The 24,412-nt window shown below is 38.2% G+C and overlaps 1 protein-coding gene across 2 annotated transcripts in view; it reads right to left on the reverse strand.

Moving 5' to 3' along the window:
* The window catches only part of CD96 (CD96 molecule), an 89,094-nt gene extending 65,962 nt beyond the window's left edge, over positions 1-23,132 (reverse strand). For both annotated transcript variants that reach the window (XM_027581788.1, XM_027581787.1), the window contains exons 1-3: positions 22,974-23,132; positions 20,697-21,050; positions 3,853-3,977 (exon numbers count right to left, since the gene is read on the reverse strand). In XM_027581788.1, coding sequence (XP_027437589.1) covers positions 3,853-3,977; positions 20,697-21,050; positions 22,974-23,034 — 540 coding nt within the window. In that variant the 5' untranslated portion in view covers positions 23,035-23,132. The remainder of the gene's footprint in view (positions 1-3,852; positions 3,978-20,696; positions 21,051-22,973) is intronic.
* Positions 23,133-24,412: the final 1,280 nt, after the last annotated feature.

Genomic DNA, 24,412 nt, shown 5'->3' on the forward strand with positions numbered 1-24,412 from the left:
GAAATATAAGCATCTAGGTTTTAGTTTTGTGCCTTTATCACAAATATTGAACTGTTTGAATCTGATATAGTCTTCTCCTTCTTTTCATGATTTTAAGGAGAAAAATCAGGGTTTCTCTTTATCCACCAAATTGAAAACAAACATTTCCCCGATAACTCTCTCCACCTCCACTACCAACTTGTATTCAAGGTCCCAGGGTCTTGGTGTAGTACATGTCTGATGTTTGCTGGCCAACTGTTCTTTAATTATCCAGCTCAAATATAACCTAAGAAGTTTTTCCAGGTCCATTTATGCAGAATCAGACTATTTTCCCTCTTGGCTGCCATTTTTTTTTTATTAAAGCTTTATTTCATGGCACGAAATATATTTGATGTAGTTTTGTATCCCTGTAGGACTTAACACTCAAACCAGATTCATATATGTTTGTTGGACTGAATTGAAGTTTATGTTGTAGGAAATCAGGGTGATACCTTGGAATGAAAACAGAATATTAGGGGCACCTGAGTGGCTCAGTCGTTAAGCGTCTGCCTTCGGCTCAGGTTGTGATCCCAGGGTCCTGGGATCGAGCCCCACTTCAGGCTCCCTGCTCAGCTAAATATTAGACTGTATTTAGAAGCTCCCAGAAGAAGCCTGCAGAATTTCCCAGATGACTCTATACTTGTGCCTCAGGACATAAACTGGAAAACTATTACTTGTCCTTTATCTACCAACTGTACACCATCTAAACACAAATATCCTATGACTTCTTATTCATCATCCCATCATGTACATAAACCCTCAGTGTCCACTGAAGGATTAACCGTTTGTGTTTATTTAATTACCTCTCATGATAGATCAATGTTGGATACGCTATTTGCATCTGATGCCTTTCTGCTTCAGTGCAGTTGCCATCCTGGAATGTAACTTCCCCAAATGCCAAGAAACCACCCCACGGACACATCTGACACAGCCTTTGCATGGGGTTGGGTACACAAGGCAAATAACATTTTTATGATAACTGAGGATCCCAATGATCACCTTTTCCATGAGGGTCATAACAGAATTAATTAGATTTTATAAACACATACAAGTAGACATGACTTTTGTTTTTCAGTGACCTAGATTAAAATAATTTTAGTTTATAAAATTGTTTCTAGGGCTTTAGTGGGGCATTTGAAGTGGGGGAGCACTTTGCAACTTCCTGGAGTTTCCCAGCTCAGTCCAGCAGGCTCCCACCCTCCTTAGTTCATCTTCACCACCACCACTCTTTAATCTTTTTTAAAAAGCCACATTGTATCATGTTTTTAAGAACAACTGGCTTATTATGATTATTACTGCTAGTTTAACAAGAGACAAAAGAATGAAAATATGGACTGAGGGGGTATTTGTGTCCTCTGCAGGCCTCTAAGAGTTGTGACTCGAAGAATTGCGGTTGACTCCCTCATATGAGCACATTAGCTGATCTCCTTTCAGACCTGCTGAATCCCACAGCTGCCAACAGTGCGGAGCACAGATGTAAATCGGAGTAGCAAATAGATTTTGACATTTAAAAGGGGAATGTGCAGTAGGAATTTACTCAGCACATTTGCCAATACAATGTTCCCTTTGAAGAGAGGTTTCTTTCAAAAAGATTCCTCAAGTCGTCTGTATCATGGTGCATTCTTCAAAGTGACAACGTGGCTGGAGGTTCTCGATGTTTAGGATTGCCTCACCATGTGACCTTAGGTGCACTCTCTCTGTCCCTCATTTATCCTACATGCCCTGGCAGGATCCACAGATAACGTCTGCCTAGCCTTCTTTGCTTCTTTGAAGACAACCACTACATAGAAGATGCCTTATCAGTTATCTAGTTGTTGATACCTAATGAGATGCTCATTAACCAGTTGAACAGCCAGCATGAATTTAGTGACCATCAGTTTAATATGAGGCCAATAATAGGACTGTGGGGGAGCGGGACAAAGAGAAACAGATCCAATCAATTATTTATTCTTTATTGAGTGCCTATGTACTAAAGGAGATGCTAGGGATTTTTTAAATGAGTGGCATAGCTTTTTGCCCTGGAGAAACTCAGAGTCACACAAAAGACACAGGCTGGCTGAAGTATTGACCCTTGCTTGGAAAAACAGATAACCCTTTTGATAAGAACACTATAGATCAACTTACTAGCCAGTATAAATCCCTACAAAACCCTTTTGATAAGAACACTATAGATCAACTTACTAGCCAGTATAAATCCCTATAGTCAAGCTTTATTAAACTGTATTATTATTATTATTATTAAACTTGATGATTCCCCTTGATAGTGAAATTGTGGTAATTAGAGTGGAGATGTTCACCCATCGGTAGGAACTACGAATAACGCAAGCAAGGCATAGATGGTGCACTTCCATTGCTGTGATGTTTAGTATGGCCAGTTCCTGCTCTCTTGAGATCATCTCTTTTCAACTTCTGTCTGAGAACCACTTTGTATCATGTTGGTTAAGGACAACTGACTTATACTGATGATAGACGTAATGACAGGAAGACTTACATTTTGGAAACCAAACCCTATAAAAGGGGGGAAAAAGTGTTTTTTGGCAGATGACAAAGAGACACTGTAGATTTTAGAACAGTCTGAGAAAATTATTTTAGAACATCTTTTTCTTTTCATCCTACTGACTACCCCAAAAATTATTTAGACAGTGACAACTCATCAGTAGGTTGTATTCTGAGGCCTCCTTGCAAGTCCTTTATTTTGGATTTGGCATATCCTCAGACAAATCTTTGTATATGAAGGGTCTAGTTTCCCAGACGGTCCACAAAAATTTAGGTAACTCATAATATGAGTTATCATTTATGTGGATATAGTATTTTGCAAACTATCAGCCACTATATTCATGGAGATCTAGGAGTTCTGCAATAATTTTTGAATCTTGTGTTTTCATTTTGGTGACCATCTAAAAATTATCATAATCATGTTCTGGATCATCTAAATCAACACCCCATTATGTGATACTCAAAACTGTGCTTATGTTTATCTTTGTGTTAGTCTTGTGTCATCAACCAATTTAACAATATTAGAGGTCTACTATAGATTTAGATTAAAGCTAGCTGCCATTTGGTTGGATTGCCTTGGAAAGTTTCTCACAAAAATCTAGATTTCTGGCTTCTTTCTTTTTCCTCCTTCCTTCCTTCCTTCTTTCCTTCCTTCCTTCCTTCCTTCCTTCCTTCCTTCCTTCCTTCCTTCCTTCCTTCCTCCCTCCCTCCCTCCCTTCCTTCCTTTTTTTCTTTCTCCCTCTCTCTCTTTCTTTCTTTCTCCCTCTCTCTCTCTGTCAGAAAACATGGCAACTATGGGTCTGCCACAATCTGTGGCAATAATAAAACCAAGCAGCCTACTGAGTGGCTGCTTCCCACACAGGTCCTGCTTCTCTCATGTATGTATGTTTTCTGCCTGTATCTTATAAGCATAAGAGTTTGTGTCTCCCCATCTAAAGGAATGTTGCATATCCCCCAGGATGCCGTAGCAAGCATTCTAGGAAAAGGGGTTTCTTCCCTCTCCATATGTTCTTTATAAAACACATATTTGTGCGTAGGGGTTTCTGCTGCATGGGGCTCCTCTCCAGGGCACCATTACACTCTTTTCTCTCTGTAATCAGGGTTTGGTATATAGCTTGAAATAGAAACTAACCTTTAGGAACTAATTTTTAAATTACTGTCTTCATAGACCAGAGGCTTGCTGAGTTGGAAGGAATCTTAGTGCCCACCCATCCCTCCCCCTCTAGTCCCCAACCTTCCACCTGTGTGCTTCCTTCCCTAGTATTACTTGCTATTCATTTTTATTTCATTAATATTTAAAGAGCATTGTGGTTATTCACTGAAAAGGGCAACACTTACCACCAACCATGCATAGGTGAACTCAGACGAAATTTCCGAGGAGATATTTTGAAAGCATGGTATTTCCAGAGTCTGATTTATCTGTACTTCTATTATATTGCTGCTTCTCCATTCATCCGGTGTAACTATAACAAAATATAGGCGGAAGAGACAGGAATATGTGATTGGTTTATAAAATGCTTTTTGTGAGAGAAACAGGAACAGTGTTAGCGTAGAGATTCATCCGCCCTCAGGGCTCACCTATGACAAGGCAAAACCCCACTAACAGCCCTCATTGTATAAATGGCAAAACGGAACCACTGAGAATCAGAGAGACTTGCTTATCACTGAAAAATTACAGGGAAGCTGCCCTAAAAGAACCCAACTCACAATTCGGTATGTTCCTCTGCTTTAACCCCAAAATAATGCGTTAGGCTTCAGATTTTTTTTTTGATCATTTAGAATATAAAGCTTTATAACCTAGCCTCTAATGATCTTATTAAAAATTCTAATAGGTTTAAAGTGTTTTTAGAGACGTTTTAGGTTCATAGCAAAACTGAATGGAAAGTAGAGAGAGTTCCCATATATCCCTTGTCCCCTATGCATGCCCAACCTCCCCCACTACTAACATCCCTAACCACAGTGGTACATTTGTTACAACTGATAAACTACAATGACACTTCATTACCACTTCAAGTCCATAGCTTATTTACATTAGAGTTCACTATTGGTACTGTACATTCTATGGGTTTTGAGGGATATATAATGACATGTATTCACCGTTGTAGTATCATACAGAAGAGTTCCACTGCCCTAAAAATCCTCTGTGCTAGAATCCCCCTCCCTCCTGACAAACTCTGACATTCGCTAATCTTTTTCTTGCCTTACTGCCTTTACGAGTTGTCTTTTTGAGCTTACAAATATTCCTCCAAAGATGGAATGATATAGAAAAATATATAAGAAAACTCTGAAGAAGGCATTGTTAATGGATTATTTTCATCTATTTATTTATTTTTCATTTTAAAAGGAATATGAGATAAATATCAGTTTCATAGCCTCTCTTTGGGAAAGTCATAGACACACACATACCCATTTGTGACTAAACTATAATAACATCCAAGAATAATTTATAAATGAACTCTATCATCCTAATATCCCAAAAATCTGATTTCCTTTTTGCCATGTCTATATAAATCTTGTTTGTATGCATACATTTTCTCATACTTTGCAATCCTTTTAACCAACAAATGTTACCCGTATTTTTACTTAAAATGTTTTGCATGATTTTTAAGCTATTGGTGGTTGAAATTTTCGGAGACTTTATGTCATGCTATCGTATGTACATATCATCATCTATTTTGTCATTTCCAATTGCTGAATTGTGTGTTCTTTCAATTTGGGTTTTTAGTTTATATAAACTACTATAACCAATAGAGCAAGGATCCTCCTTATACTAAGAGTTTTCTTCTGACCATTCAGCTACTTAAGATAAATTCCGTGAATTTAATGGGTATGAGTATTCTATTATCAACGGCATAGATTTTTAAGTGGAATATTTCTCAGTTTGGAATGTTATACCTAGCCTTTAGGACTTTGTTATATTCCAATCTCCCAGCAATAGAAGCTACCCCCTTTACTGATAATTCATTCCTCCTCCCTTCCTTAACTGAAACCAGGCCTCTCCATTAGGGCATATCTTCCTTGCATCATTCTCAAATAGTGGCTGTTTATATTTTTGTGCCCTTATTTCCTCAAAATTAGGAGGTGGGATAAGTGCCTTCCTTGCTCCTCATTACTGTTTCCAAATGTTATTCCAACCCCATAATTAAAAAAAAAAAAAGCCCTGCCCTTTATGGTTAAGAGAATTTAGCTATAACAGTAATTCCAAATGATTTATTTGTATACTACCACCAAAACTGTTTGCCAGGACTGCTTACCACCATTACCACTATTTAATTTTATTCTTGATATTATTTTAATTGTTTTTTTATAATTGTTTTACTTACATAAGTTTATTTTCAACAGAGAATGATCTAGGCACTAATATTTGGGAAGTGCATGAAATCCACTTGATATGTTAATTATATTTTAATGTACATTACCCAAATATATAAGTATTAAATTTTTGTAAAGTTGATCCAGATTCTGGGAAGTGGGGAATGCAACCGACCTAACTTTTTTAATATTCCTGAAACTCCCTATAAAAACAGACAAAGTAACTAGAGTAGTAGACCTAAAAACATATAGGCAATATGTACAGGAACACTAATTAACAATATATCCCCATTAATAGATGGGGACAAATGACTGGACCACTGTGGTATCAGCAACTGAGCAGAAAGAAACAGGAAAATCGACCAAGCTTCGGATGCCCCTCAGAACTAGAGAACTCCCTCCCCGCCCCAAAGCAACAGGTAATCACTGGAAAGACATGCAGACTAATCTGAGAATAGCAGCAGAAATGGAGAAAGGAGTTTGCAGGCACCAGATTACCAGTGCCCTCAAGGGAAACAAGAGGAGGCTTGTCAGTGCTGGAACAGAGGGTGCTTTTCAGACAGATCCCATACTGAGAAGAAACCCCTGGGAGTAGAATTCAAATTAAACAGGACAGGTCCAATAGGAGAAAGCAAACAGGAAATTTAGATAAAGGTGAGGCATAGGAGGAAAGGAAGTATATCTCAGAAAGTACAATGGCATATTATTTACCTTGAAAATAACAGAAGAGAGGGCTCCAGAGACACTGAACACTTTACAAAAGATAGCCCGGCCCACACCCTTCCATGGCAGAAATCAACATGCACTTACCTTAAGTGTGAGCAATAGAAAAGGAATGGGGTAGAATCACACATAAAGATACTATAAGAAAAAAAGAGAAAAGGGAACAAAAGAACATCCCCTCAACAATGACAGCATATTAGAAAAAGATAATTTCACAATAAATAAAAACTGTAGCCTAATAACTCAAAATGAGGTAAAAGAAATAAGGAAAATGATATGAGCTGCAAAAAATTTTAGCAAGACTGGTAAATGAGTCAACTGGAAAGAAGGAAGCTCAGCAGAGACAGGTGAGAGAATTCAGGAAAGAGTTGGAAATAACAACTCATTGTAGAAATTAAGAGCAAACTAGAAGAAAAACAAGAACATTTGGCCCAAAAGTTAATGCACTAAAAGAAATTTAAAAATCCAATAAAGGGAAATTTTAAAATAAATTAAGAAATAATAAATTTTAAAATAAAAAGTATCACTTTCAAAGAAAGTGATAAGCAAAGAAGATTAAAATCATGTATAATAGAAGGCACCAAAGGAAATAAGCAGTAGACAGAAAAAAATACTAAAAATTATAACACAAGTACAATTTTTTAAAGTAAAAAAAGATTAGGAAATACATATTGAAAGATTATACTGAAAAAGTAGGAAAATAGGCTCAGAATAGACATTAAGCAAATTATTATAATGGTGTTTTTTAAAAGTCAGTTATAGGAAAGAAAATAGGGTTATTATTAGCTTTTTGACAGCAACTCTTTATGCCAGAAAATAATGTAGCAACATATTTAATGTACTCAGGGAAAGAAAATGTGAGCTAAGGATTTTATATTCAGCAAAATTAGCCTTTTGAGATGAAGACTACATAAAACCTGTTAGAGCCATGTGTAAGAAGTCAGGGAATATTGCTCCCATGAGCGCTTCCTGAGGATTCGCCAATAGAATACACTTCAGACTGGAGAGGTATTTATATAAAGGCTGCGGTGAGTGTTGAATCTATGTTCGCCTTTAGCACTAAAAACAAATCATTGCTATAAAACAGAGAGTAGTAATAAATATATATTTTAAAATAAAGAGAAAATATAAGGATCACAAGTGAGGCAGGGGGAGGGTTGAGGTGCTTGTGGCTATGGGGCCATGAAAAGGTCGTGAAAAAAGCCATGTATAAAACTGAGCAAATGTATAAAAACCATCATTTCAAGACCAAAGGCAAACATGTAATTGAGAAACATCTCTTCTTGGAAAAATGCTAGAACTTCAGGAAGAATAGCAGGAGTCTATACTCCTCTTGCCTAGGAATCCTTCCATTCTCCTTCCCCAGTGTTGTCAGTGAGACAGGTAGCTTTACCATGTTGGAACTGGCTGCAAGAAACAGCAGCTTTTCTTCTGGAAGAGGCAGACTTAAATTAGGTCTGAGTATGAAGATCCTTCATTTTGTTAGCTATCAGGCACAAACTTGGTAGGAAACAGAGAAAAACTGAAGCTTGGTTAGCATGGGTTTGCAAATCCCATTTGGGGTGAGTAGCAGACCAGACAGACATTTAACACGGAGATTCTGGAAATTAGAGAGTCACGGAATAGCTGAGATAAGTTGTCTACCCACCCCAGGCTGACTGGGAAAATACACAGGTGAGTGCAGAGACCTCAGAGAGCTTATTGAAAAGCAAAAGCCAAGGGAGACTGTGTTACGGTCTGCAACTTTGCACCCTCTAACTACCAGCCCCCCCAACCCAACACACACACATCTACATGTGGAGGGTGGAAGCCTAACTAACAGGCTTGAGGAATTTGAGTACAACTTTTGTCAAATTCATTGGTGGGCCAACAAAGGGGCTTTGCCAATGCAGGGGCAATTCCTTGGAAACTAAAAACATAATAATTATAATAAAAAGTTGAGCAGAAAAATCAATATCCACATACTGAAGAAGAAACAGATTTTATAATTTAGGTATGGGTAGTTACCAAAATTAAAAAAAAAAAAAGAAAGCTTAAAAAAAAACCCCACTGGATCTACAGTTGTCACATTATTATTATTATTATTATGTCTAGTTTTCAACAACAACAACAAAAAGGTTATACATGAAGAAAAGAGGAAAGTGTGATCCATAGTCAGGAAAAAAAGCAGTTAGTTGAAATTGATTCTGATTGCGTCCTACATTGGATTTAACAGACATTAAAGCAGCTCTTATAAGTATGTTCATGGGATTAAAACAAAAGATGATGAAAATGACTCAATAAATAGGGCATCCTAGTGGAGAAGTAGAAAACTATCAAATGAACCAAATAATTTTTCTAGAGTTGAAAAGTCAGTAACAAAAAACGATGAAAAATTTACTAGGGACTGTCAACAGCCAATCTGAGATGGCAGAAGAAAGAATCAGTGTATTTGAATATTGATTAATATAAATGACCTAGGGGCACCTGGGTGGTGCAGTCGGTTAAGCATCTGACACTTGGTTTGGGCTCAGGTCGTGATCTCAGGGTCGTGAGACTGAGCCCCGCATAGGGCTCTGCGCACTCAGGGTGGAGTCTGCTTAGGACTCTCTCTCCCTCTCCCTCTGCCCATCCCACCTGTGCTCTCTCTCCCTCTTTCTCCCAAATAAATAATCTAAATACATATATATATATATAAATGATCTAATCTGAAGAAAAGAGAGAAAGAGGATTGAAGGAAAACAGAGCTTCAGAGCTCAAGTGTCCTAGCATGTATGCAATGGGAGTAACAGCAGGAGAGATGAAAGAGAGTGGGACAGAACAAATGTTTGAAGAAATAATTGTCCAAAACTTCATATTTAATTTTAAAAAACTTTCCGTAAAGTTAATCTATACCTCCAGGAATCTTAAAACTCAAAAAAACTCAAAAAAGTTAAACACAAAGAGAAACCCACGTAGGCATATTACAATCAACCTGCTGGAAGCCAAAAACAAAGGGAATTATGGAAGCAGCAATTGAAATCAGCAAGAAAAACAAAACAAAACAAAACAATCACATGTGGAGACCAGTAATACAATTAATGGCTCATTTCTCACCGGAAACAATGGAAATCAGAAGATATATTCAAAATGCTGAAAGAAAAAGCAGCCCACTAAAATTTGCTGCATTCAGTGAAACTATCCTTCAAAAAAAAAAAAAAAAAACAGGATTTATATAAAATTCTAAAGTTCTTTAGGCTGAAAGGAAATGATACCAAATAGTAACTTCACTCCATGAGGTAGAATGAAGAGCACAGGAAATGGTAAACATACGGGTAAATATAAAAGATTACATATATAGTTCTTTTTTTTCTCTTAATTTCTTTAAGAACAGAAATTTTTTAAACCATTAATTTTAGCATTGTTCTGTTGGGTTTAATGAAAGGAAAATATATGCTGGAAGAAGTTGCAAAAAGAGAAAGAAAAAGAGAGAGAGAGAGAGAGAAAGTAAACATAGGAACAGACATCAGAATGATCCTGACATTGAAGTTATCCAATAAGAATATTAAAATAGCTCTTTTTAGTATATCCAAGAATAGAGAAAAAGATGAAGGGAGTAAATGAAAAGATGGACAACTTCATCAAAGAATAAAAAATCTACCAAAAACAATAACTTAAAAATATAAGATTAGAAATTAAGAACTAATTTGATTGGGTTGAAAACTTAATTGGACAGCACAAAAAATAAAATTTGTGAATTGGAGTATAGGTCAATAGAAAATTTCTAAACAAACTACAGAAAGGAGAAACAAGCTATAGAAAAAAGCATTAGAGATATACAAAAGCAGAAATTTAGGCACATTTTTAAATACTTGAAATCTGGCATCACAAATTTAAATGCTAATAAAAATCCATGCAAGTATTAGAAATAACATGAGTGAATTTCTATATAATCGGAGAATGGGGAAAACTTTTTCCATAAAAGTAAGAATTACACTGCATTGAAAACAAAATCACAAGCAAGTAAGGACAGATTACAAACTGGGAAAATATTTGCAACTTATATCACAAAGGATTAATAGATTTTATACTTGGGACATTTTCAGCATAACAAGGATAACAACCGTAATGAACTGAAATTCATCAATATGTTCAAATTCATATGAATTCATAATACTTAATGCAAAACACTTTTTGGTTACCTCATAAGAGTGCTAGTGAACAAACTAATTTTTAAAACTGATAAATAAAGGGAAAGAATCAAGCAACCGTTTGTTTTTCTTATACAAACTGTACATCTGATAAATAATTGGTTCATGAGAGGAAATTTCTCTATAAGAAGACCTCAGGTAATAAATAGAAGAAGGACAGAATTTGAGCATCACTCTTTGTCAACCCACAAAGAATTAATGGATCTAGGCAATACTTATCAATGGTGCTTAACATCACACAACCAGATATTATGTACCTCTGATGTAACTATGCAATATCATCTATGAAATACTTGTGCCAAAAAACACAAAAAATAAAACATTAATGTGATCAAATCTCTATACCTAACTAAATAGTGAAAGGGGAACATGGAGATACCAAGGGATATAGGAGCAAAATCCAGGCTGTGGGTAATTTTACAGGATAAAGAGCCAAATTTATTTAAGAAATATTTTGGAAAAGAAAAACAAGAAATATAAAATAGCCTTTGGATTAAAAGAGAGTTTTGGGGTGTCCGGCTCTCTGCTCAGCGGGGAGTCTGCTTCTCCCTCTCCCTCTGTCCCTCCCCTCCCCACACTCATGCTCTCTTTCTCTCTCTCTCAAATAAATAAATAAAATCTAAAAAAATAAAAAATAAAAGAGAGTTTTCAAATGATCACAATACTTGGAGTTTATTCGAATCTAGTTTAAATAACCAAAATATAAAAATAACAACTATGAAATTGTCTTCACTACAAATTCTTACCATACTCAAATGTATATCCAACACTAACTGAAAATCCAAATATATTTACCTAGTGAACTCATTTTCCCTCTATACATAGAAGCTATTTCAAACTTTCTCCAATCTCTTTTCTGAAGCCTCCTCCCTCTCTCTACCTGAAGATGACTTTGTTTCCTACTTTTTAATTAATTTTTAAAGATTTATTTATTTATTTGAGAGAGAGAGAAAGAGAGAAAGAAAACAAGCATGAGGGGCAGTGGGAGAGGGAGCGAGTATCCCAAGTGGACTCCGCACCAAACCAGAGCCGGATGCAGGGGCTCCATCTCATGACCCTGAGATCACAACCTGAGCCGAAACCAGGAGGTGGATGCTGAACCAACTGCGCCACCCAGGTGCCCCATGTTTCCTATTCTAGAGAAAATAGAAAAGAGCATCGCCCTTGTCATATGCACTTACTCCAATTTCCTTCTCTCCTGTTATATAATTTTTAAAAACTGTCCTTTTGTCCAATTTAGGATACCCATAGTACGAATGTTCTAGATCTCTTTGCCCCTATATGCTCAGAAACCTTAGTTTATTTATTGTACCTTCTCTATGGGGGTATTTAACTACTCTCTTTCAACTCTGACTTGGTTTTGAAGCTTAGCCAAGCATCTTGCATTAATTAAAACCCCCCCACTACCTGCACAACACTGATGCAAACCCTCATTTGAACACTCATACGCTTCCCCTTACTCCTGACAGATTTCTTAGAAGTTGTGTGGACATCTGGTGTCTCCATTTCCTTGCCTCCTACTCACTCCTCTCCTCCCCCCCGAGTCTGACTTCCATCTCTCTTCCGTGCCACAGAAACAGCTTCTGTTAAGGTGATCAATAACATCCTTTTCCTAAATACAATCCAATAACCATGTTGTCCTCTCAGAAACATCAGAATTGATAGCTCCTCCTTTCATGAAATACTATCATTCTAGTTCTTTTGTGAGCCAACTTCTCTCCTGCTGTCTCTTTCGTCTCTCTTCTAAATCCTTTGAAGATTTATCTTTTGCCATCTGTCTCATTGCTTTTCTCACTAGATTTTCTCTGCCTATGTGATCTCTTTCACTCCCAAAACCTCAGTTAGCATACACTCATATAGCTTACCAATTTGTATCTTTAGGTTAAACCTCTCTTCTAGAACAGGAATTGTATATCTACCTATTTCCTTGACATCTGAATGTGTCAACTTCCCATCTAACTCAACATGTACAAAATAAAATTCAAACTCCAAACAATCCCTACACGATCAGGTTGTCCTCCAGTTTTTCCTAAGATGATGAGTAATTCTCCCATTTTTTTCTGTTCCACACATTTGAAACCAGAGCATCATTCTTGATACATGCTTCATACTGTGCCTCATTCCACATGTGCAATCCAACACCAAATCCTGTAGGGTGAATCTCCTAATTTGAATACTCCTCCCCAGGTACCTCTGTGTTACTCTACTCAATATTACTAACATCTCTCACTTAGATTTCTGTCCTGTCTTAACTGATCTGCATTATCCTCTCTACCTTTTCTCAATTCATTCTCTACACTTTTGACACAAAGATCTTTTTGGAATGCAAAATTAAAAAAAAAAATCAACAAGCACCTTCCAATTAGTTTCCACAGTTCCTAGGATAAAGATAAAACTTATTTGGACTACTCAATCGCTCTAGCCTCTTCTTCAAAGGTTTCCCTTTCAATCCTTCTGCTCAAGGCATAATACCTTTGAAAACCCCCCACAGTTGCAGTATCTCCTTACCACCACAGGGCCTTTACACATCCTGTTTTGTGTAAAGCTGTCTTCCCCATATTTACCTGGTTAACTCCTGCTCAAGCATCACTTCCCTAGGAAACCCTTCTTGATTTTCCTATTATATCCTCTCAAAACACTACTTTCTTACTGCAAGAGCACTTCTCACTGTTGCCATTTGGCCTTTTTTTTTTTTTTGCTTATTCCATTATTTTGTCTCTTGCCATAGGACTTTATGATTCCTGATGACAGAATCATGTCTGTATTGCATCCCTGGTGCCTAGCACCCATAAGCACTCAAAAATATTTTTTGGATAAAGATTGAATACAAGAATTTAAGAAGAGCTGGCATTTAAGTTCAAGAACTATGCTATAAAAAGACATAGATCAATGAAACAGAGAGCCCAGAAATAAACCTACATATAGGATCAATTAATTTATAACAATATTATTATGAAAGGAGCCAAGAATATGCAATGGGGAAAGGATACGTTCTTTGATAAATGATGTTGGGGAAACTGGATAGCTGTATGCAAAAGAATGAAACTGGACTCCTGTCTCCCATCATACATAAAGATCAAATCAAAACGGATTAAAACATAAAACCCCAAACCCTAACACCTGTAGAAGAAAACATAGGGGCAATGATTTTTTGGCCTTCGCAATGGTTTTTTGGATTTGACACCAAAAGCAAAGGCAAAAAAAGCAAAAATAATCAATGGGACTGCATCAAACTAAAAAGCTTCTTCCCGGCAAAGGAAAACATAATAAAATGAAAAGGCAATCTATGGAATGGGAGAAAATATTTATAAATCACATATCTGATATGGGGTTAATATCCAAAATATATAAACAAGTCATACAACTCAACAACAACAAAACAAACAATCCAATTTAAAAATGGCCAGAGAAATTGATTACACATTTTTCCAGATAAGACATCCAAGTATCCAACAGGCAAGGAAAACCACCCCCCCATCTCTAATCATCAGGGAAATGCAAATCAAAACCACAATAAGATATCACCTCACACCTGTTAAAATGGCTATTATCAAAAAGATAAGATAACAAATATTTGGAAAAGATATGGAGAAAAGGCAGCACTTGTGCATTGTTGATGGAAATGTAAATTGGTACAGCCACTCTGTAAAACAGTATAGAGGTCCTCAGAAAGTTAAAAATAGAACTATCAGGGCAGCTCAGTCAGTTAAGCTTTCCGCTCTTGGTTTTGGCTCAGGTCATGATCTCCTGGGTGGTGGGATTGACCCCAGCCTCGGGCTCCTCACTCAGCGAGGAGTCTGCTTGAAGATTCTCTCTTTCTCTCTCTCTCTGTCTCTCAAATAAATAAATAAAATCTTAAAAATAAAATAAAATAAAATTAGAACTACCATATGATCCAGCATTTCCACTTCTGGGTATATATCTAAAGGAAATAAAATCACCATCTTGAAAAGATCTATGCACCCCCATGTTCATTGCAGCACTATTTACAATAGCCAAGACATAGAAACAACCCAAGTGTCCCCTGATGGACGAACGGACAAAGAAAATATTCTAATATACAAGGAAATACTATTCATTCATAAAAAAGAAGGAAATCCTGCCATTTGTGACAACATGGATGGACCTTGAGGGCATTATGCTACATTAACAAAGAAAGACAAATACTGTATGATTTCATTTATATTTGGAACTTGAAAAACAAAACAAAATGAACTCATAGACACAGAAAACAGGTTGGCGGTTGCCAGAGGTGGGCATGGGGGTGAAATGAGTGAAGAGGGTCAAAAGGTACAAACTTCCAATTATAAGATAAATAAATTCTGGAGATAAAATATACAGCATGGTGACTAAAGTTAACAATACTGTATCATATGTTTGAAAGTTGCTAAGAGAGTAAATCTTAAAAGTTCTCATCACAAGAAAAAAAATTAACTCTATGAGGTGATGGATATTAACTAAACTTATTGTGGTGATCATTTCACGATATATATATATAAGTATCAAATCAACTGTTGTACACCTAAAACAAATACAATGTCATATGTCAGTTATATCTCAATAAAACTGGAAAAGAGTCAAAGAGCAAATTATGCCTCTAGACAGGGTAGTCAAATTATCAAGATTATATTATCCAGATATTATATTCTATTACTAGTAATAGTTCTTTTATTATATTCTATACTACTTCTACTATCCCTCCTCCTCCTCCTTGTATTACCATTACTTCTTCCCCTCCTACTGCTTCCAATAACAACATTAACAGCCCTCTGAGGCTTTTGTCATGATCTGGGAAATTAAAATCATGTTGCACTTTTATAACAGATACTAGTAACTTCAAATTTTAAAATACATCTGGCAGGATATAAAATCAATGCACAGAAATCAGTTGCATTTCTATATACCAACAACAAGACAGAAGAAAGAGAAATTAAGGAGTCGATCCCACTTACAATTGCACCCAAAACCATAAGATACCTAGGAATAAATCTAACCAAAGAGGCAAAGAATCTGTACTCACAAAACTATAGAATACTCATGAGAGAAACTGAGGAAGACACAAAGAAATGGAAAAATGTACCATGCTCATGGATTGGAAGAACAAATATTGTGGAAATGTCTATGCTACCTAGAGCAATGTACACATTTAATGCAATCCCTATCAAAATACCATCAACTTTTTTTTTTTCACAGAACAGGAACAAATAATCCTAAAATTTGTATGGAACCAGAAAAGACCCCGAATAGCCAGAATAATGTTGAGAAAGAAAAGCAAAGCTTGTGGTATCACAATTCCGGACTTCAAACTCTATTACAAAGCTGTCATCACCAAGACAGTATGGTACTGGCACAAAAACAGACACATAGATCAATGGAACAAAACAGAGAGCCCAGAAATGGACCCTCAACTCTATGGTCAACTAATCTTCAACAAAACAGGAAAGAATGTCCAGTGGAAAAAAGACAGTCTCTTCAACAAATGGTTTTGGGAAAATTAGATAGCTATATGCAGAAGAATGAAACTGGATCATTTCCTTACACCACACACAAAAATAGACTCAAAATGGATGAAGGACTTAAATGTGGGACAGGAATCCATCAAAATCCTTGAGAAGAACACAGGCAGGAACCTTTTCAACTTCAGCCACAGCAACTTCTTCCTAGAAACATCACCAAAGACAAGGGAAGCAATGGCAAAAATGAACTATTGGGACTTCATCAAGATAAAAAGCTTTTGCACAGCAAAGGAAACAGTCAACAAAACCAAAAGACAACCGAGAAAATAGGAGAAGATATTTGCAAATGACATATCAGATAAAGGGCTAGTATCCAAAATCTATAAAGAACTTATCAAACTCAACACCCAAAGAACAAATAATCCAATCAAGAAATGGGCAGAAGACATGAACAGACATTTCTGCAAAGAAGACATCCAAATGGTCAACAGACACATGAAAAAGTGCTCAACATCACTCGGCATCAGGGAAATACAAATCAAAACCTCAATGAGATATCACCTCATACCAGTCAGAATGGCTAAAATTAACAAGTCGGGAAATGACAGATGTTGGTGAGGATGCGGAGAAAGGGGAACCCTCCTACACTGTTCGTGGGAATGCAAGCTGGTGCAGCCACTCTGGAAAACAGCATGGAGGTTCCTCAAAAAGTTGAAAATAAGAGACACCCTACGACCCAGCAATTGCACTACTGGGTATTTACTCCAAAGATACAAATGTAGTGATCTGAAGGGGCACCATGATGTTTACAGCAGCAATGTCCACAATAGCCAAACTGTGGAAAGAGCCAAGCTGTCCATTGACAGATGAATGGATAAAGAAGATGTGGTATGTATGTGTGTGTATACACACACACACACACACACACACACACACACACACACACACACAATGGAATATTATGCAGCCATCAAAAGGAATGAAATCTTGCCATCTGCAACAACGTGGATGGAACTGGAGGGTGTTATGCTGAGCGAAATAAGTCAATCAGAGAAAGATATGTATCATATGACCTCACTGATATGAGGAATTCTTAATCTCAGGAAACAAACTGAGGGTTGCTGGAGTGGGGGGGGGTGGGAGGGATGGGGTGGCTGTTGAATAACAGATCTGTACCTCTGAAACAAATAATACAATATATATTTAAAAAAAAAAGATAGTAGGAGGGCAAGAATGAAGGGGGCGAAATCGGAGGGGGAGACGAACCATGAGAGACGATGGACTCTGAAAAACAAACTGAGGGTTCTAGAGGGGAGGGGGGTGGGGGACGGGTTAGCCTGGTGATGGGTATTAAAGAGGGCACGTATTGAATGGAGCACTGGGCATTATACGCAAACAATGAATCATGGAACACTACATCAAAAACTAATGATGTAATGTATGGTGATGAACATAACATAATAATAAAAAATGTTAAATACATCAAAAATCATACAGTCTCAGGCACTCATATAAGAAAAGAAAATCCAGGAAATCTGGATTAAATACGGCAACTAAGGGCTTAACTCAGAAAAGTGCTTTTCTTGGGATAACTTGAAAGCTAACCCAGGAGGAAACTCTGTCAGGTGAAAATGAAAAAGAAGCAAATGCCCAACTGTTCATTGTAATTTCTACCCTCATCCACAGCTTCAGAGCACTAGCTCACACAAAGAAACAAAATATTGTGAAAAGAGTACAGAATCCATTCTCAGGCCTTCCAGGAACATGAGGACAGAATTTAGACATACACTGTTTTGTGAACAGACGGAAGAGAATGGCTCAGAAGACAACATAAAGGAGACAAGAGGTCCCAATGCCTGTGGTCCTTCAGATTTTCATATTTAAATTCTTCTACACCATCTCAATTTGCTTTTGTTCACGTGCTTCATAAGTGTTTACACTTCGTGTGTGCTTTGCTTACCCAACTAGCTTGTGAACATGAAGACTTCCAGGGATGTACAAGGGAAATGGCACAAGTGAGAGAAGAAGTGAGTGAAGATCAAAGGAATACCGGGGGAGAAGATGTGTCATTGGTGGGGATGTGACAGGGCTTTTGACTGGCAATTGCCTCATCTGAGTTAAGTGTCTACCCTTTCACTCTCTACCAGGCTTACACTTTTGGTCACTCTGTAATGACTTTGTACTCAGTACACAATATCAGAGCTATTTCTTTAACATTGAGGCCATTTCCCCCCACCCCCCAATCTGGTCCAGCTGACCAACAGCAAAGAAGACTGGGAAATTTCCAACCACAAAGCATGTAGACATGGCTTCTGCCTCTACAGAAATTTGCAGTTTTTAGTAGCTACAAATTTGGCTTCTTTGAGTTGCCCTTTATTTTAAGAAATATGCGTTCCTTAAAGGCAATACCACTCTCCTTTCAGGGTAACATACTACCGCTTCTCCAGTGCTGTCCTCATGTTGAGCTATCCCATATCCCTTATTTCCTATAGGGTACATCAATCCATGTTGCCAATTCTTGACAGGGTGGGCTTTAGATCCTCAGAGATGCAATAGTACAGTTTATAGATTTAGGCAGAAGGTACAAAATCTTTATCTAAAGCCAAGGTCAATGTGTACTTGTGCTAATGTATGTTCAATGTTCCATTGGGTTCTATATTAGGCAAATATAAAAAGAGAGGGAGGAGGACCCCTTTTAAATAAGAACTGATAAATGAGTTCACTCATTATTGTTGTTACTCTTCTTAATGAAAACTACCCTTTTCCAAACTCTGACTCTCTGGCAGGAACTATGCTAAGTGCTTTACACAAATTATCCCATTTAATCATCAAAATAATGGTACCTGTAAAGTCGGTACTATAATTATCCATATTTGTTATATAAGAAAAAAAAGGCTTAGAGACTTGAAATAACTTGACAACAGAGCCAACACTCAAATCCAGGCTACCTGACTCCAAAGTATGTGTAGCGAAGCATTGTTCTGCACAGGTCTCCTTATTTCTCTTCATTCAACCCCACCCCATGCCATCCCCACTTTGAACTCAAGTGTTTCTTTTTTTCCTGGAAAACAGCAATGGGAATAGGGCATCGTAAAGTAGTGGTGGAGGAGCTCCTGGTTTCCAGGTGGACTGTTCCAACACCATGGTGTTATCTCTTGATAAGAAATGGAGATGAGGTAATAAATCCATCCCTGTTGCCTGTCCTGGGCAGTTCCGTGCTCAGGCCTCTTTTAGCACAGCCTTCATGAGTAAATTTTTTGTTGTTTTTCTCTTACATTACCAGCCCACTTTGCCCCTGCATTAAAAAACATTTCATTTCCAGTGCATTTTCCATTTGTTGGCTTTCATTTTCATTCTTTTCCATTAGTATAAATGGAAATCATTTACTGTAGGACCAACTAATTTAGGGTAGGCATTATTATCATCATTTTCCAGATGGGCTCAGAGAATGTACATGACAGGCCCTAGGTGAAATTTATTTCTGGCCAGAAAGGAGCTAGAACTTAAGCCTAGGATTCCTGCCTCCAAATGCAGCTCTCCAAGGCACATATGTGTGAATGCTACATGTCCAGCAGCCTCCTTGGTACCTTTGCCTGCCCAATACTAAATACGCCATATATCCAAAGCTACTTGCATATATCCCTCCACAAACCTGCTCTGCTCCCTCTGCCTTCAGTGAATGGCACCTCCTCCCATGTCACCTTAATTTTTTTTCTCCCCTTCACTCATACTACCATTGTCCTATATCCATTCTATTAGCAAGTCACGCCTATGTTATGCCCGAAGCATTCAATTTGTCATTTCTTTCCATGTCTATCCAAATTACCACTCTGTCTCCTCTGGGCTACTGGAACTGTCTCCTAGCTCGTGCCCACCTTTTCCCTCCTGCCCATTTTTGTTCCATTCTCCTACTGAAGCTGGCATGATCTTTTTCTGACACAAGTACAACTGGGCTATAAATTTCGTGCCATCCTTTTGTTGTGAACACTTCAATGTCTTCCTACGGCTCTTAGATAAAAAGCAAACCTTCAAATATGGCTGACAAGATCTGACACAATCTGGTCCTTGCCATGTCTCCCACCTCCTCCCTTCACCTCTGCGCCACAGCCTGCTGGCATTGTCCCATGTCCTCAAACACAACAAAGCCCCTCTCACAAGCTCTTCCCTCTCCCTGGATCACTCACAAACCTCCCAGCTCCTAAATGGTGTTAATGTCTACCCCTTCTTCAGACCTCTGCTCAGGTGTTACCTTCTCAGGGTCAGTTTCCCTGGCCTCTATTACATGCTCTTTCACAAGACCATTTCCACTTATCCTTACCACTTATCACTGTTGCACTTTTACATTTATTTGTGGAATTATTTGATTAATTCCTGTCTTTCTTTCCAGGCAATACCTCTTTCTACTCAACCTCTGTGTACTTAGCACCATGTCTAGCACATGGTTGGCTCAAAATACATATCTGTCAAATGACTGAGAGCTGAATGAAAGGGTGTGCTCCTTTCCCTCTATAGTTATGCTTACCATCTGTCTGAATGAGTAGGTTGTAGATTTTAGTCTGAACACCCGCCGGATACAGAGTAAAGCCACACTCATACTTCCCAGTGAGTGAGGAGGACACGTTCTTTAAGTGCAGAGTCCACGTTGACACATTTCTGGAAGTTTCTGTGAAAGTCACCAGTGACTCACAGGGACCGCCATTAGCACAGTGCAAGCCATACTGTGGATGATAAAGGGCAATCAGATCCAACTTATCAGTGACCTTGGACCACTGCATCTGCACCAAGAAGCCTTTCTTCCATGTTTGACAGGTCAGGTTGACATCAGAGCCAGGGAAAGCATAGATGTCTTCTGTATTGGATGTTTTTTCCCATACTCCTGAAAAGGAAGGACATAAGCCATGAGTTCACATGATTCATGTGGGATGACTCTTATTGAAAAACCTTGGTCACTTTGGTGAGGTGAGGGAGCAACTGAGGAACTTTCTCTCTGGCTGCCTTATGTGTGGGAGGGAGCCTGTGCACAGTCTCAATAGAGAAGCAGAGACTCAGTACAAATAAGGAGGCATTTGCTTAAGGACACTAGAGAGATATTTCTCTCTTTGTCTGTTGGGCTGTCCAAAGGATAATTTAAGTTCTCTGACTACCTGTGAATCAAATTAAGCCTATCTAGAAACTGAAGCCCACCAGCAAACTTATGATAACTATTTTTACAATGAATATAACTGACTTTTTTTTTTGGTTTCATGAATCAACAGCTGCATATAACACACCAATAATATTTTCTGAAACAAAAAAAATAACTGATATGTGTATAGCTGTTTTTAAAAATCTATGTTCACAAGAGGTTTTTCTATAGACTATTTTACTTAATCCTCCTCACATACCACAGAATGATGTTGTCAACATTCTATCAAAGAGGAAACTGAGGCACAGCATGATTAAATGACTAGCTTCAAGTCACACCTCAGTAAAAGAACATGCACTTGGTTGCCTAAAGTCCGTGCTCTTTCTCTAACCTTCATTAACGTCCAAACTGCCTCCCAAATTGGTTGAGAAGAGTAAGAAATTTGACATTCACTATGGAGCTCAAAAAGACCTTCATGTCCATGCAGTTAGGGCTCCTGAGGGGAGGATGGGAGAAAATACCTCAGGTAGACTTTCCACTAAAGATAAACTATGGTCCCCATCGTCTATCATCAACACTTTGAACTATGAGACACAAAAGAAGAAGATTCTCTCCCATCATCTCTCTGACCACATGGTACAACGCACTTAAAATATGTTAAGCATTGAGCCTTTGACATGCCTTCAATAGTGGAGGCCTCAATTTTAGCGTTAATGGAACACTGTTCCAGGAATGATATATTATTATGACAAGTACCACTGAAGCTCACAAAAGAAAAAGATAAAAAGATGACAAGCAACGGAGAAGAAACAAGGCTCTCTAAGGTACTTGACAAATGGGAATTATTACACTTTTATGGATTCAAAAGTTTGGGTAGGCAGAGGTTAGTACAGTTTAATATCTCTCCCTGTATGCTTTCCTTCACCTGGTAATATGCCTCTGATTCTATCCACAGCACTGGGTTCCAAAGTCTCCTTTAATTTAGAAATTCTCCTTAAAACCTTTGTAGCTCTATCTGTAAAGCATAGTTAATTCTTAAGACACTCAGGCTTCCTGTAATTCCCCCAGGCTATGGAATGCAGAACTAATCTTTCCTCCTGCTATTTTTAAATAGGCCCTGAAGGCACCGGTTGTAAGGACCCTACTCTGTCTTCCAGGTCCATACCTACACATGCCTCATTAAAATTCAACATATGTTCAACTCCCAAAGACATTCATATCTGGAGGAGTAATGCTTGTTATATACAAAAGAAAAAGGATACTCGAGAGAGAGAAAAAGTTGAGCAAGGATCCCGCAGCACTGATGGGCTTTGTGATTTTTTTAGTATTCCTGAGTTGTTCTGACGACCATGTGGGGAGCATTTCACTTCCAAGAAGCACAATTTCCCAGTTACTCCAGAGATTCTCTTAGGAATGAAATGGGTGAAAATGTCTCAGAGCAGGGGCACAAACCACTCATTCTCTTCTCGTTTTTAGTGTTCATTAATCATTTCTAGACTCTAACATCTCTCCGATAGCTGCCACTTAAATTTGTAACTGAAAACCTTAGCGACGATCTGCCTTCGGTGATCAATGTCAGCAGTAGTCACTCGCATTTTTTAAACGAACAGAGGCCACCCCCCCCCCGCCCCTAAAGCTACCGATTTGACAAGAGAAGACAACTGGAAGCCTTACCCCTGATGAAATGTATCTGGATGATGGAACAGACAGCACAGTAGGTCCATTTTTTCTCCATTGTCTCCTGAAGGCCTTACACCAGCATCCCCATAATCACGGAAGTCAACTGATGTCTTGAAGCAAACTCCAGCTACCCTATTTGTGCAGAAAAACCCCAAACCTACTGCACGCCTGGGTCTGCTTATCACTTGGCAAGACCCCAGGAAATGAAACGTAGACAGGAAAGTAATGTGGTTCAGAGCTAAGTATAACCTTCACCAGAACGATGTTGAAATTGTTCTCTGAAATTTTGTGTATCACCTTTGTTAAAAGACTTCTCTGGATCCAAAGATTCTCTCCTTCAGGATCTCTGTGTCAGTCATGCTGCTTCTAAAATCCAAACAAAGGAAATCATGAAGAGCGATTCATAATGTGCTTCTTATACGTTTCTTTTCAAGAATATGAAGTCATTTAACAGATGTGAGCTTCGAGTCTTTCATAACAGTTTTTCAGTTCATTTCTAAAATACGTTTTCTTTCCAGAATGGCTCCTGGGTGAAAGAACAAAGAATTAACACATTTAATTTTAATAAAATCTGAAAAGTAACGGAGGGTAATATCAGCTATCAAACCGAATTTTATTGTCACCCCTAATGCAGGAAAGCCCACATTTCCTGGGTGGGGGCGGGGGTGGGGTGGTGGTGATGAGAAGGGAGGGCTCCTTTTCCACCCTCTGTCTGGGCTAGGCTGGAGGTCAGGCAGGGAAATCTCCCACCCTACCAGCCAGAGGATTTTTTTTTTTTTTTCTGACAGCAGAAGAACTTGTCTGTGTCCCAGCCAAAAACGAGATAGAGTAAGGCTGAAATAATATGAATCCAAAGGCAGAGAACCTCCTACCCCAGCCAGCTACCAGGCCTGTGATATCTGCCCCATTACTTTCATTTACAGAGGACTGAGAAAGGGGTTTAGGGAAGTGACTCCTAGTATATGATGACTTCCCTGCCAGGTAAGATGCCACATACTGGTTTTCCAGCTTGAGATAAATAGCCTTCCAAACTTAAGAGAACAAGCATTAGGCTGAGGACTGCAGCATAGGGTTGATGGACAAAGAATAAAACCAAATAAATAAATGTGTTTACAGGCAACCATATGAACAATTGGTGAAACATCCCATGACCCTAATTTCACTACTACCATCAAGGCAGCAGCCAGCAAGCCTGAAGACAAACAAGAAGGCTGAGCTGTATTCCTGAGGTGGTCGTTCTTTCGGGGTCACCGGGAGATAATTCTGGCCACGTTGTCATCACGTATATTGTCATGACATCATGATATCCTGACCTATCATGCAGGTACTGATCTGTCCCTGTACGAGGACTTGGGATTGGAATAGGGATGATGCGTAAGGCATCACCTTTGCCATTTAGAAGACCAGAATTTAGCTGGGGGAACAGAGATTTG

This window comes from Zalophus californianus, chromosome 1 (genome assembly GCF_009762305.2).
Source record: "Zalophus californianus isolate mZalCal1 chromosome 1, mZalCal1.pri.v2, whole genome shotgun sequence".
In the NCBI taxonomy this organism is placed as follows: Eukaryota; Metazoa; Chordata; class Mammalia; order Carnivora; family Otariidae; genus Zalophus; species Zalophus californianus.